The sequence below is a fragment of the Meles meles genome, chromosome 8 (assembly GCF_922984935.1).
Source record: "Meles meles chromosome 8, mMelMel3.1 paternal haplotype, whole genome shotgun sequence".
NCBI classification, from domain to species: domain Eukaryota; kingdom Metazoa; phylum Chordata; class Mammalia; order Carnivora; family Mustelidae; genus Meles; species Meles meles.
In genome coordinates, this window is record NC_060073.1 from 106,328,183 (window position 1) to 106,342,487 (window position 14,305).

The 14,305-nt window shown below is 55.9% G+C and overlaps 1 protein-coding gene across 2 annotated transcripts in view; it reads left to right on the forward strand.

Moving 5' to 3' along the window:
- Positions 1-13,183, forward strand: part of DSCAML1 (DS cell adhesion molecule like 1) — a 341,244-nt gene extending 328,061 nt beyond the window's left edge. The window contains exons 22-33 of one of the 2 annotated variants that reach the window (XM_046017937.1): positions 2,027-2,144; positions 2,500-2,663; positions 2,919-3,017; positions 3,690-3,878; positions 4,319-4,606; positions 6,125-6,280; positions 8,374-8,404; positions 8,533-8,651; positions 8,939-9,091; positions 9,705-9,899; positions 10,366-10,677; positions 12,146-13,183. In XM_046017937.1, coding sequence (XP_045873893.1) covers positions 2,027-2,144; positions 2,500-2,663; positions 2,919-3,017; positions 3,690-3,878; positions 4,319-4,606; positions 6,125-6,280; positions 8,374-8,404; positions 8,533-8,651; positions 8,939-9,091; positions 9,705-9,899; positions 10,366-10,677; positions 12,146-12,621 — 2,300 coding nt within the window. In that variant the 3' untranslated portion in view covers positions 12,622-13,183. The remainder of the gene's footprint in view (positions 1-2,026; positions 2,145-2,499; positions 2,664-2,918; positions 3,018-3,689; positions 3,879-4,318; positions 4,607-6,124; positions 6,281-8,373; positions 8,405-8,532; positions 8,652-8,938; positions 9,092-9,704; positions 9,900-10,365; positions 10,678-12,145) is intronic. The other variant, XM_046017938.1, reaches the window with a different exon arrangement.
- Positions 13,184-14,305: the final 1,122 nt, after the last annotated feature.

Genomic DNA, 14,305 nt, shown 5'->3' on the forward strand with positions numbered 1-14,305 from the left:
GGCCGGCAGGCAGCGTGCAGAGTGGCCTGCAGGCCCTTCTGGCTCCAGGTCAGGCTCTTCCTGCCCACCTCGGCATTTCTAACGTCCCCAATCCCTCAGGTGCCACCAACCCCTTCTCCTGGGCTCATCCCTTCTGGAGAGAAGGGCCTAGAGCCTGCAGTGCCCCCAGGGTAGCTGGCACTGGCCCAGAGCAGCGTGGGAGGGCCTGGGTGTCCTGCAGAAGGCCGGCCCCTTCCCCTGGGGACAGTCCACAGGCACATCCCCGGCGGGCTCTGTACTTCCCAGAACACATCTACATCTTCTTCTGTCCTCAAGCAGCCCAGTGAGGAAGGGGGCGAGCACTGCTGTTCCCTACCCCTCCCCATCCTACACACACACACACACACACACACACCCCAAGACACCAAGACATTCAGGGAACTAACCCCAGTCCCATGGAGGTACCAGGTCTGGAACTCTGAAGTGCTTGGTCACTTGGTTAATTTAATACCTGTAACTCAGCCCAGAGATCTGTGAGGTACCCACCGTGATCACCTTCCCACAGTTCCCTGGACACCTTTGCCTGCCTTGCCTTCCGCGTTGCAGCCTGTGCAGCCTGGACCTCTGAGTGTGCTCCCGTCACTCTTGGGGACGTTCCTTTGTCCGCCGTGCCTGTGTGCATGTTGCTGCCACCTGTCAGTCTCCGATCCCACCCACGGCGACCTCGGTCACTGGGTGGCTGACTCCCACGTCAGTGTCTGCAGCCCGGCCACTTCTCTCACGCTCCAGAACATGTGTATTTGACTGCTTTCTAGCTACCCCGTGTGGGTGACCTCAGGGACAGTATGAGGCTAAGCATCCCGGTGTCTCCTACCCACCCTGCTCCTTCCCTTCCCCCACATCCTTCCTCCCCTCCCCTGCCGCCCCCTGCCACGTGCCTTGTCTCTGTGAGGGCACCATCCCCCAGCTGGCACCATGCCAGCATCCTCACCTTCCTCTCTGTCTCTTCCTCAAAGCCAGTCAGACCCCAAGTCCTGGCGGTTCCTCCCTGAGCCCCTAACCTCCTCCCCACGGCCATACGCCCCCCCCGCCCACCAAGGCCTGCTCTCTGGCCGCCATCTTGCCGCTGGTCTGCCTCCTCCAGCAAACCACCCTCTGCCGGCAGCCAGGGCTTCTACTCTATTCTGAACGTTTCACTACTTACTTGTAAGCCTCCAGTGGCTCCTCGTGACCTCAAGGGGAAGCCAACCCTCCACGTTCTGCTGACTGGAGCCCTCCATGCTTCTGCTCTTGCTCGCCGCCCATCCCCCTTCACTCACCCTGGGCTTTGGTTGCCCCAGAGTACTTGCCGACCCTCACACTTCCACGGGCTTCAGCCCTCCAGGCCTCTACTCAGTGCTGCTGCCTCTTCCGGGTAGGCCTTTCCTTCTGCATAGTGAATTCCTCTTTAGCCTTCAAGATTCAGGGGCACCTGGGGGGCTCAGTCGGTGAAGCATCCGACTCTTGATTTCAGCTCAGGTCTTGATCTCAGGGTCAGTCGTGAGCTCAGGCCAACACTGCGCTCCGTGCTGGGTGTGGAGCTGACTTTAGAAGATTCCAGTCAAAGCTTCTCATTCCAGAAGCCTCCCGGGCCCTCTCCTCCACCCCCACCGGACTGGCAGAGTCATTCCTCCTTCTTGGTGCTCCCATGGCAATTTGCACCTACCCCTATGTAGTATTTCCACCCTGTCATGATACTTTTTAAGTATCTGCCCCTTCCCCTCCACCGGGATGATGAGCAGCTTGAGGACAGGGAACACGTCTTGTTTGTGGCGTGAACGCTCAGAGCCTTCTCTGATACCTGGCCCATAGCAGGCATCTGAACAATGTTTGTTGAGCCGGTGACTGCCATCTGAAAGCGTCTGTACCCACCCCTGCCCCCAAGCCCAAGGTGGAGGTCAGGTAGGAGATGGGGGACGTGCACTGTGAACTTGGAGAGCCCAGGAAAGGCAGGCCAGCGCGGTGTTGAGAGTAGAGGCGGGGGGCGCTCACGCTCTCTTTCCTGCAGCCCCAGCAAAGATCATCTCATTTGGAGGCACCGTGACAACCCCCTGGATGAAGGATGTCCGACTACCTTGCAATTCGGTGGGAGATCCAGCCCCCGCTGTGAAGTGGACCAAGGACAGGTGTGCGCGGGGCCCCAGAGAAATGGGGGGCCCTGGAGATGGGTGTAGTAGAAGAGCCGTGAAGAAAGGAATCGGGTGCCCCAGAGGCCCTGCGGGGCACACAGCTCCTGCTCCCATACAGACCCAACCTCCCTGGCTCCCCTCTGTTGGTGGCCAAGGATCTCCCCTCCTTGGATGCTTGAAGAGGGCAGGGGGACCGGATAGCGCCAGGAAGCACTGGGTAAAACCCCGAGAGTCCTGGGCCCCCCCAGCCAGCCTCCTTCTACTCCCAGCCCTGTTTGCCTGCAGTCCTGGGGGAGCCCCCAGGAGGAGGGGGTGCTTACCATAATCCATGTCTACACCCCACCCCCCGCAGTGAGGACTCGGCCATTCCTGTGTCCATGGACGGGCACCGGCTCATCCACACCAACGGCACGCTGCTGCTGCGTGCTGTGAAGGCCGAGGACTCAGGCTACTACACCTGCACGGCCACCAACACTGGGGGCTTCGACACCATTATCGTCAACCTTCTGGTGCAAGGTAAGGCCTCGGAAGGCAGGCCCCCCCATCCCCGCCTCCCCTGCCCCCTCACCCCGGGGGACAGACCCTTAGTGGGACAGAGGTGCCACGTGGAAGAGGAGGCCGGAGGGATGGGGAGAACAAGCAGGAGCTGGGGGGAGCGCCTCGAGGGCAGGAAGGCCAGGCTTGGGCCCTCAGTTGCAGCTGGGATAGCCCTCGTTCCCATCATCAGGTGTTAACCCTTTGTGGTGAGGGCTGGTGGCTTTCCCCTCACAGTTCCTCCGGACCAGCCCCGCCTCACTGTCTCCAGAACCTCTGCTTCATCCATCACCCTGACCTGGATTCCAGGTGACAATGGGGGCAGCTCCATCCGAGGTGAGAGGGGTCTGGGGGAGGAGGGGGAAAGAGGGGAAGAAATTCGGGGCCCAGGAGCCAGGCAAGGGCCTCATCCACTCCCACCACATGTCCCCATAAAGCCCCAGAAGTGATGAGTGAGGGGCAACTCGGACCACAAGGAAGTTACCCAGGTGCCACGGCTACCAGCCTAGGTATCTGGGTTTTAGAAGGCCCAGCCCAATCGCTGCTGATGAGCTATGCGAACCGAAGAAATCAGTTTTCTTCTCTTGGCCTCAGTGTCCAAATCTGTAGCAGTGGACAAATGTACTAGATCGTGCTTCTCAACCTTGAACATGCCCATGAATCGTTAGGGGATCTTAAAGAAGGTCTGATTCCAGGGGTCTGGAGTGGGATCTGACAAGCTCCCAGGGGATCAATCCGGCTGCCTGGGGACCACCCCCGGGGAAAAGTAGGCTCCAAATATTATCCCTTTTACGCCTCAAGGCTCGGTTTTCTGCTCCCTTCTCCACTTTGGCTGCTAAAGAGAGAGCGAGAAAGCTCCTTGCAGCTTTGTGTCCAATCTGCCTCTGCTCCCCACCCTGTCACCAAAGGCCCCAACCTGCCCCCGCGGGGAGCCCAGCCCCCCGCCACCTATTGGGGTATCCCCGGCCCCACCCTGCCCGCCCTGAGCCAGGCAAACCTCCCCGGCAGGCTTCGTGCTGCAGTACTCAGTAGACAACAGTGAGGAGTGGAAGGATGTGTTCATCAGCTCAGGTGAGCGGTCCTTCAAGCTGGACAGCCTCAAGTGTGGCACGTGGTACAAAGTGAAGCTGGCGGCCAAGAACAGCGTGGGCTCCGGGCGCATCAGCGAGATCATCGAGGCCAAGACCCACGGGCGGGGTGAGGCCCAGCGATGACCCAGCTGGGGAGAAATGGGTCCAGGATATGCGGATGGAAGGTGGCTGGGCTGGGGAGGGAGGGCGCCAGGAGCAGAGACTGCAGGGAGAGACTGGGCCTAGTTCCCATCACTGTAGGTCGCAGGCTCACCGACCACAGCAGGAGAAGCAGGCACCACCTCCCTGGCCCCACAGCCGGTGGCAGCGGCCTCTTCCTTCATCCCTTCCTGTATCTCTTGCCCTGCTGAGGCCTCTCCACGGCCTTCCCTCTTCCCCTTCCTCCTCTGTCCCCTGGGGCGTCCCTACTCCCATCTGTGCCAACCACTGCTCCCCAGAAACACTGCAGCCCCAACTGGCCCAGGGGACTCCCTCCCGGCCCAGATGACTGAACCCTCCTCCTCTGAGTCTCTAACCTCGCTCTCTCCCTGTGCCCCCCACCCCCAGAGCCCTCCTTCAGCAAAGACCAGCACCTGTTCACCCACATCAACTCCACACATGCTCGGCTTAACCTGCAGGGCTGGAACAACGGGGGCTGCCCGATCACAGCCATCGTGCTGGAGTACCGGCCCAAGGGCACCTGGGCCTGGCAGGGGCTGCGGGCCAACAGCTCCGGGGAGGTGTTTCTGACCGAGCTGCGGGAGGCCACGTGGTACGAGCTGCGCATGCGGGCTTGCAACAGCGCTGGCTGCGGCAACGAGACTGCCCAGTTCGCCACCCTGGACTATGACGGCAGTGAGTCGGAGAGGGCGGGAGGGGCTGCACAGGGGGCGCTGCGAGGTGACCCCAGGGAGGCTGGCAGAGAAGTGGGCGCATAAATAGAGGACAGACCAATCAAAAAATAGACAGGACTACCATGGAGGAAAACACTGGAGGCACGGAAGGAGCAAGCAAAGGGGGCAGCAGCGTGGGAGCGGGCAGGTGCACCAGTGACGGACACAGACTGAGAGCCGGGCAAACCCATCGCACTAAGATAGAGGGTCTTGAAGGTGCAATCCTTGCTCTCTGCTGCTTCAGAGAGATGGAGGGTATAGTGTGAAGGGATAGCTGAGGCCCCGCCCCCGAGGCCCCTCTCCTAATAGGTTGCATTAGCCAGGATTGGATAGCCTGGGAAAAAGGAACAGATAAACATGGAAAGCTGCAAGCCTTGGTCCAGTAAAGAATTGCTTCTTGCCCTCATAACATCTTGTGAGGGCTGGCTGGCCACTATCTTTTAGCTATGCCATCTTTTTTTTTTTTTTTAATTTTTATTTGTTTATTTGACAGACAAAGATCACAAGCAGGCAGAGAGGCAGGCAGAGAGAGAGGAAGGGAAGCAGGCTCCCCGCTGAGCAGAGAGCCCGATGCGGGGCTCGATCCCAGGACTCTGGGATCATGACCTGAGCTGAAGGCAGAGGTTTAACCCACTGAGCCACCCAGGCGCCCCTAGCTATACTGTCTTGAATGTGTAGCCTCCAAGGTCGCAAGGAGAGAGGGATGGAAAAGGCACCCCAGTCTTCACTGCCTGGGCCAGGAGGTGGTGCGCATTACTTCTGTTCCTGCTCTGTTGTCCTGCACATACACTAAAGGCACGCTGAAGGCCAAATTCAGAGAGACTAGTTGCCCCAAGGTCGAGTCCGTCTGCCTATGTGTTAAAGAAACAGTAAAAGTGGTATCAGAAAGGAATGGGCCCCAACAAGGAAGGTTTCATGAAGGAGATGGTCTTCTGCGAGGCTTTGAAACCAGGACTGATCCGGCTTTGCAGAGGGCTCTGTCAGCAGAGCTTACTGGCCCCCTACAGGCTCCCAAGATTAGCAGATCTCACCCATGGGCAGGGAAGCAGGAAGAAAACGCAGGGCGTGGAGTGGATTTGTCCCCATCTGGGGACAAGACCCCAGGATCCCACTGCTCTGACTTCTCTCTACTTTACAACATAGATGACAGAATCTAAGCTCATCAGTCCACCTTCTAGAAATGAACACTGAATTCCAAGAGGGAGGAGACTATGTCTGAAAGACTTCGGGGTAATTCTAAAATAGGCCCCGAAGTCATCAGTATTCTAATGCAGTGTAAAAACTATGTGACTGTTCATGGCTGTCCTGATGTGACCAGAATTGGGGGGAATAGAGGGAGAGGGTTGGGGGTCTGTGCCAGGAAGTGGAGGTCAGAGTGAGAGCAAGGGGAGCAAGAGCGGCTCAAAGGCAACCTCACCCAGGAGACTCTGCCCAGACCCTACTCATAAGGGACATCTGACTCCCCTCTTCACTCCAACAGGTACCATTCCTCCCATCAAGTCTGCTCAAGGGGAGGGGGATGATGTGAAGAAGCTGTTCACCATCGGCTGCCCGGTCATCCTGGCTACTCTGGGGGTAGCTCTGCTCTTCATTGTTCGAAAGAAGAGGAAGGAGAAGCGGCTGAAGCGTCTCCGAGGTAGGCGAGTGTCCTACGGGCTTCCCAGGAGGGAGGGTTGACCTTCTGCCATGTGGGCCACCTTTCATTGGCTCATGAGCACCATCTGGACAAGAGAAAGTGCTTGTGTCCCAGTGAAGGGAGAACTGCTATAAAACCTTCTGAAACTTTGGCTCTCACTGCTTCCTCTTCTGTGTCCCCAAGACTTTTTGCCTGACTTAACCAGGGCTGATTTTTAGAGGTACACACTGCTAAAGCCATACTGCTTAAAATAGTTAAAAACACTTCCACATTAGTTGGTAAATAGATGTTGCTCCCTCCCACTCTGGATGCTCCTCTTTCACAGGATCCCTGAGATTCTTCTAGAAGCTGGCCACTAAAGCATAGATCTGCTGGTGGTCACTAGGACCTTGCTCAGTTTTGACCGTATGGTTTCCATGACATGTCAGATGTTAGACATTTTGAATATCATTCCTGTCTCAATCTATGATACCATAGACTGGCATGAATGGGTCTTCTTTACCTTGATTTTCCCAGAAACTGATACAATGTCTAGCATCTAGTAGTTGCTTAACAGATGTTCGTTCACTCATTTGGAAAACATTTACTGACGATCTGCTGTATGTAGATACTGTCAGACATTGGAGATACATAAAGATGAATGAAGAAGGAACAGTCCATAGTCTTATGGATCATAGTCTAGTCCTCCTAGAATTTACAGTTTAATGTGAGAAGCCAGAGCACAGTAGTAGCCCAGAATTGGAAATTACTAACACTGCCTAGTGTGTTTAGGAGTGGGGTAGGTGGTTGGATGGATGATTGGATGGGTGGTTGGATGATTAAGTGGATGGTTAGATGAAAAGACGTATAGAGGGAAGCATGGTTGGGTGGATGGTTAAATGAAAGGTTTAATGGATAGGTGGTTGAATGGATAGGTGGTTGGTTGGATAGATAGAGGAATGGTGGATGGATGGATTGATGGTTGAGCAGATTATTGGTTGGATCAATGGGTAAGTGGATGGATGAATGCATATTTGAATGGATGGATAAAAGATGATTGTATGAATTGATAGATGGGTGGATATTTGGTTTTATGGACACATGGACAGATGTTTGGATGAATGGTTGAATAGATGAATCAATAATTGGATGGATGGTTGGAGAGATGGATGGATTGGTGGATGGAGGGATGGATAGATGGATGGATTGGTGGATGGATGGATGGATGGATGGACGGACGGACAGGTGGTTTTATGGACATATGGACACATGGTCGGATGAGTGGTTGAATAGATGAATCAATTGGTTGGATGGATGGACGAATGCATTGTTGAATGGGTGGATGATGGATGAATGACTGACTGGATGGGTGGATGGAGAAATGAATAGATTGACAGGTAAATGGGTCAATGATGGATGAGCAGATGAGTGAGTGAGTCGATAGTTGGATACATACATGCTGCTAGATTCATTCCAACAGATCATTTTCATGATTCTCATTCTCATCAGAGATCTAGTGGATCTTTGAGAGAGTCCTGTGCTCCTCTTTTTCTCTCTTTTTGTCAGTTCCCAACCTGAGATCCTGATCTTATTCAAGGCCCCTCTGAAGACTAAGCAGGAACCCCTAAATTCATCCATGAACTTTTTGGGGACAGGTGCCCAAGAGAAAGAAATAAATCCTCTTGGTTGATAGTCATCTGGGGATGCCCATCAACCACCTCTCCATCATCCTCCACTCTCTTCTCTTCCCAGCAGATAACAGAGGATAGACCCTCCACTGGAACCCATTCCCAGCCGGCTATGATGTCTTATTTAATTAGAGTCAATTCAGGAAACAGATGGAGCACTTTATATACCCTCTCCTCTGGGAAGGACCTCCCTATTAGATAAAAATCCGAGGAAAGGAAAACAGACCTGAGCCAAATCTTGCACCAGGAGCTATCAGACCTTATCCTATGTTAGACTATCTTAGAGGTCCTTTCATTTCTCCTCCCCAGTCGACCAGCCCTGGTCCCAATCTAGGGAATTCTCCCACCTTGTTCCCCACACCTTTTCCAGTTTTCATCCCGCTCAGACCCCGTTTTCACCCAGACCCTCTCTCTACTGTTTTACAGATGCAAAGAGTCTGGCAGAAATGTTGATAAGGTAGGTTTCACATCACTGTTTCCTCCCCTGCAGAGGAAAGGCTTCTAAGACCCCATTGCCCTGAAAAACCCTCTCCCCCAGCCCCTTATGGCTGCTGAGTCACCTGCCCATGGCCCTTCTCCCCACAGCAAGAACAACCGAAGTTTTGACACCCCTGTGAAGGGGCCACCCCAGGGCCCGAGGCTACACATTGACATCCCCAGGGTCCAGCTGCTGATCGAGGACAAGGAGGGCATCAAGCAGCTGGGTGAGTGATAGGGGCCACAAGCTCTCTGTCCCGGTCTTCCCCAGGCCACAGCCCAGCAAGGGGAGCCCCCCGGCCCTCACAGCAGTGCCCAGGGTTCTCCCACCGGGCCCATCCCCCACTCAGCAACCTCAAAACTCCCTGAAACATCTCTCGAGGGCTGAGTTTCCTCCTCTGTCTCATGGAAAGAATTATTCCTCGCTTTCTGTGTCTCAACATCAGATAAAGACAGAAAGAAATTTGGGAAGTCTAAAGAGAAGGACTCGTACTCACTGCCATTCTTCCCCTAGGAGATGACAAAGCCACCATCCCCGTGACGGATGCTGAGTTCAGCCAAGCTGTCAACCCACAGAGTTTCTGCACTGGTGTCTCGTTGCACCACCCAGCCCTCATCCAGAGCACGGGACCCCTCATCGACATGTCTGACATCCGGCCAGGCACAAGTATGCCTTATCCCGAGGGAGACAGACCTCCTCCCCGACAGGGTCACCTGGGCACAGCGTGGGGACAGGTTGCAGAAGATGGGATGGGGGAGACTCAGAGCCGCACGGAAGAACGGAAAGAGCACTGGAAGTAGAGTCTCCAGACCTTGACTAAAGACGTCCTAGCTGTGACCTTGGGGATATTGCTGCCTTTATCTCTCTGGGCCTCCGTGTCCTTACCTAGATATTTTGAGAGGGTTGGGAGTGCTTGCTGTCCAGGGGCCTCCTGCCTCTAGCACTGTGACTCTGGACATAAGGATGGGTACACCAAGGGCTGTAGGGAGTGAATGCACAGGAGGCAGCAGGAGAGGAGGGACGTTCTTCCCCAAGCTGAAGGAACAGGTGGGGGGGGTGGGGAGAACCAGGATGCGCCCCCGCCACCCGCACACCTCACCGCTGTTCCTCTTCTCCTACGGGACCATGTAGCTGGAAAGGCAGTGTGCTCAGCACCCCCAGGAAGCTTCTGTGGCTGTTTACACCTCCTCCCTTGCTCCCCACTGCCCCTCGGGTCCATGCCCGCTGCTCGAGGCTGAGCGCCCTCCGTGGAGGGTTAGCTGTTGCTTCCTCTGTGCAGATCCAGTGTCCAGGAAGAATGTGAAGTCAGCCCACAGCACCCGCAACCGGTACTCAAGCCAGTGGACTCTGACCAAGTGCCAGGCCTCCACGCCTGCCCGCACCCTCACCTCGGACTGGCGCACCGTGGGGTCCCAGCACGGGGTCACTGTCACAGAGAGTGACAGCTACAGCGCCAGCCTCTCCCAGGACACAGGTGAGCCTGGCGCCCGGCCTGCATCCTGTTCTCTCTCTCCCCGTTTCTCCACCATTCGGCTCCCCTGTCCCAACCTCCACCCACCAGCTCTTGGGGTCCAAGGCGCAGGTCAATGTTGCTTCCAGGCGGCCCACTGGCTTGCTGTGCAGCCGGCACAAACACACTAGACCTCGCTGAGCTCTGCCTAGTCAAGGGTTTCATTCTGCTCTCCCAAAAGGTGTCAGAGAAAATGGTACATGGGATGTTCGTTGAAGAAAAGCTGAGGGCTCCAGGGGTGGGTGGTGGTTTTCAAGAATGGAAGATGTTCTGCCCTTGATTTGCCAAAGACCCCGCTCGGCCACCAAAGCCGCCTTCCCGGTGGGGAGAGCGGGGTCTTGTGAGAAGAATTCCAGGCTCATGGGTAGGGGAACAGCTCTCCCCAAGGCCCCCTCGTTTCTTCTTAACACCAAGCCTTCTGTCTCTGCAGACAAAGGACGGAACAGCATGGTGTCCACAGAGAGCGCCTCGTCCACCTACGAGGAGCTGGCCCGGGCCTACGAGCACGCCAAGCTGGAGGAGCAGCTGCAGCACGCCAAGTTCGAGATCACCGAGTGCTTCATCTCCGACAGCTCCTCCGACCAGATGACCACGGGCACCAACGAGAATGCTGACAGCATGACGTCCATGAGCACGCCCTCGGAGCCCGGCATCTGTCGCTTCACCGCCTCCCCGCCCAAGCCCCAGGATGCTGACCGGGGCAAGAACGTGGCTGTGCCCATCCCGCACCGGGCCAACAAGAGTGAGTGCCCAACCCGCCTGCCCCGCTGCATCCCCGGCGTCCCCAGCCGGGCAGGGCCCCTTGGCAGTGTGGGTGGTGTAGAGCAAGAACTCGGGAGAATCCAGATCAGAGTCCGTGTCCTGGCTCCGCCTCGTAATACCTCCGTGGCCCTGGGAAGTCAATTCGCCTCTTTGATAATTCATTTTCTCAGTAAAATGCAAATGACTGCATGGGCTCCGCGTTGTCCCAGTGGCCACGATAGGTGCCTGGCGTGCGGCCGGTTCTCGGTACGTAGCGATCATTGCCTTTACTCTGAGGCTATGCCAGTGAGGAAGGGACAGCCTTTCGGGGCTCAGCTGCCCAATGGCCACTGGTCTCAATGCCATTCAACATTGATCCATGGAGCCAAACCTCATGGTGGGCACTGACCTTGCCCGGCTGGCACCTGTCTGATGCCAGGGGCCTGGCCAGAGCATATGCCCTTCGGGGTTGGTGGAACAGCTGTAGGATCACCAGAGGGTGTGGGAATGGGGGTCCATCAGCAGACACTGGACCACACCGTACCACATCAGACCACACAGGGTCTGGCCTGCTCGGTCCTGGCCTCGCCTAGTGGCCACGCTCATCTGGGCACTCGGGGTCCTCTAGAGAAGAGGCCAGGGTAACAAAGTACAAGGACTTCAGAGATCAGCCTGAATGACACCCCGCCCCTTCTGGCTGGGTGAATTAGGGCAAATTACTTAATCTCTCTGAAGCTCAGTTTTCTTACTTGCCAACTGTGGGCCGGTATTAGCCTGTCCAGGGGGCTGAGGGGACTGGATGAGATCATATAAAGAAAGTTCCTGGTACCCTCAGCAAGTTAGAGGCACATATACGGTAAAGATGCTCACAGAGCCAAGGGATCAGGACAAGGAGGCAGTTTAAGAAATCTGGAACATTCCGCCTGGGAAGAGGGACGGGGAAGCGTAGCTGACTTCAGACATCTGGCAGGCTGCCCTGGGAAAGGTGGTGGGGATGACAGGGGCCGGAGAGGGGGCAGCATGCTGTGCGGGTCCTCAGAGGGCAGAATCGGGCTCCAGGTGGGGGAGTGACCAGCATTCCCTCCTCAGGGTAGGAAAACTGTTCTATCAGCCAGAGCTCTTAGGAAGCCACAGTTCCCAGAGCGGAGCTCACCTGTAGTCTGTCTGGGCCCTTCAGCGTTAAGTACCGGTTTAGTGAGCAGCTACTGTACGCAGCTGCTGCCTTTTCCTCTCTGGATCTCATTCACTGCTCCCAGTAATCCCCTTGGGGAAATGGGAGGGGCCATATTTCCCAGATAAGGAAAGCTGCCCAGAGCCTCAAGTAACTGATCCCTTCTGGATGCTTCACTGTCTCCCTTGTGGAGGGACTCCAGGTCAGATCAGGGAAAAGACTGGGGAGTGGGGGTGGGGCGAACAAGCAGGTGCCCAGGGGCCTCTGCCGTCAACGTCTTCTGCTTCTGTGATTCCAGGTGACTACTGTAACCTGCCCCTGTATGCCAAGTCCGAGGCCTTCTTCCGAAAGGCAGATGGCCGTGAGCCCTGCCCTGTGGTCCCACCCCGAGAGGCTTCCATCCGGAACATGGCTCGAACCTACCACACCCAGGCTCGCCACCTGACCTTGGACCCTGCCAGCAAGCCCTTGGGCCTCCCGCACCCAGGGGCCCCTGCTGCGGCCTCCACAGCCACTTTACCTCAGAGGACTCTGGCCATGCCAGCACCCGCAGCCGGCACAGCCCCACCAGCTCCCGGCCCCACCCCTGCCGAGCCCCCGGCCGCCCCCAGTGCTGCCCCTCCAGCCCCCAGCACCGAGCCTCCGCGGGCCGGGGGCCCACACACCAAAATGGGGGGCTCCAGGGACTCGCTTCTCGAGATGAGCACATCGGGGGTGGGGAGGTCTCAGAAGCAGGGGGCAGGGGCCTACTCCAAATCCTATACCCTGGTGTAGGGGCACAGCAAGAAAAGCAGCCCTACGCTCGGACCTGTCTGCACCTCGGGCCCTCACACACCAACTTGGCTGTTTTCCTGCATTATTTATATTAAACTGACAAAAACCAACCAACAACGAAAAGAAAAGCCCCCAAGTCATGAACGCTTGTACATAGAACTCTTTTGTACAAATGAAACTATTTTCTTCTCCATGAAGCCAGGGCACAAAGAATTTGACAGTACAAATCAACCCCTTCCCGACCCCACAAAATTTGTGTGGAGAGAGATATATACATATATAGGAGATAGGAGCACATTGACAAGCTATGTATCTATATATTTCTCTCACCTTATTTTGAGACAGAGGCACAAAGACTCAGCAATTTTTCCCTCCTACTCACTCACCCTCCCTTCCATCTAGGTGGTTTTGACAGAGACCAAAATCCCGACTCAGAGACACTGCATGCGATTTCACTGTTCCAAGAAAACCAGGAGTTGCTTCAATTTGCAGATGCTTATGTGTTAATACCTTTTTCTATGAAAAAAACCCAGCGCCGTGTGCAATAAAGGTTATGTTTCTACGTGGTAGCTTTTTTCCCATCTGGCGAGGGCCAGTGGGGAGGGAGGGAGGAAGGAAGCAAGGAAAGGCCCCTGTACCGGCCCGTCCATTTCCCATTTCTCATGTGGAGAGACTTTGAGAAGTTCAGGCTTTAGCTCAGCAGGTTAAACTTTTTTGAAGGTTTTCAGTTAGCCTGCGTGCCTCCTTGAGCACCTGTCCCCGTCTCAGATCTGTGCCGGCCCCTAAAGGGGGCACCTGTGTGAATTCCAGCAAGCTGCTGAACCCCCTGGGCCAGTTTCTTTATCTGTAACATGAAGCAACCTTGCAGAGAGCCCTGGGGGGCCAGGTCTGGGCGTGGGGGAGGGCAGGTGTCTGCTAACTCCTCTTCTCCAGAACACTGTGCAGCCAGGAAAGCTAAAGGAAGGCAAACCACAGTGCGCACTTAAATTACGGGAGAGGGAGGAAGAGATTGTAGTACCCTGTGGTTTGGGCCGGCCCTGAAGTTCTAGGCTGACTGCTAGGGCTAGCCAAGGCCAAAGAGAAGGAGTGAGGTCATCAGAGGTTGGAGAGGTGAAAGAGACTTATGCAGGAGGAAAATGGAGCTCCCCTGAAGAGAATCGGGCCAGCAGGCATTCCAGGTACCTTGCCTGGTTTTGGAGGAGCTGGCAATCAGGCTGCCAGCTGGAAGGAAACGTGCACACAGGCAGGTGTGTGGAAGTGCCCTCCGTGATAAAAGGCGTGGGAGGATGTGTGGGCGGGGCCTCCAAGAAGAGGAAGGTTAAAGCTTGCAGAGGAGCGGGAAAGACCCCAGGTCGCCATCTCCCTCCTCTCTCCACCTCAGCCAGAACCCCTGGGTGAAAAGAACGCACGCCTAAACAGTACAAAGGGGGTTCAGTGCCCCAAGTCAGGGCTGAGTTGTGGATCGGAATCTGGAAGGAAGGTGAGTCTGGGACCTGCCGTCCTCCGGAAGCTGGAAGGAGGTACTGGGAAGGGGGCCAGAGTGCTGGAGAGGGAGGGAAGGGTTTGTGGAGGATGCAAGGGGGCTGTCCCTCCCCGTCTGGGCCACAGTGAGACCCTACCTGGGGTGCATGACTTGTAATACGAGCACTTCCCAAAAAGCAACTCAATCCTCACACATTCCGTA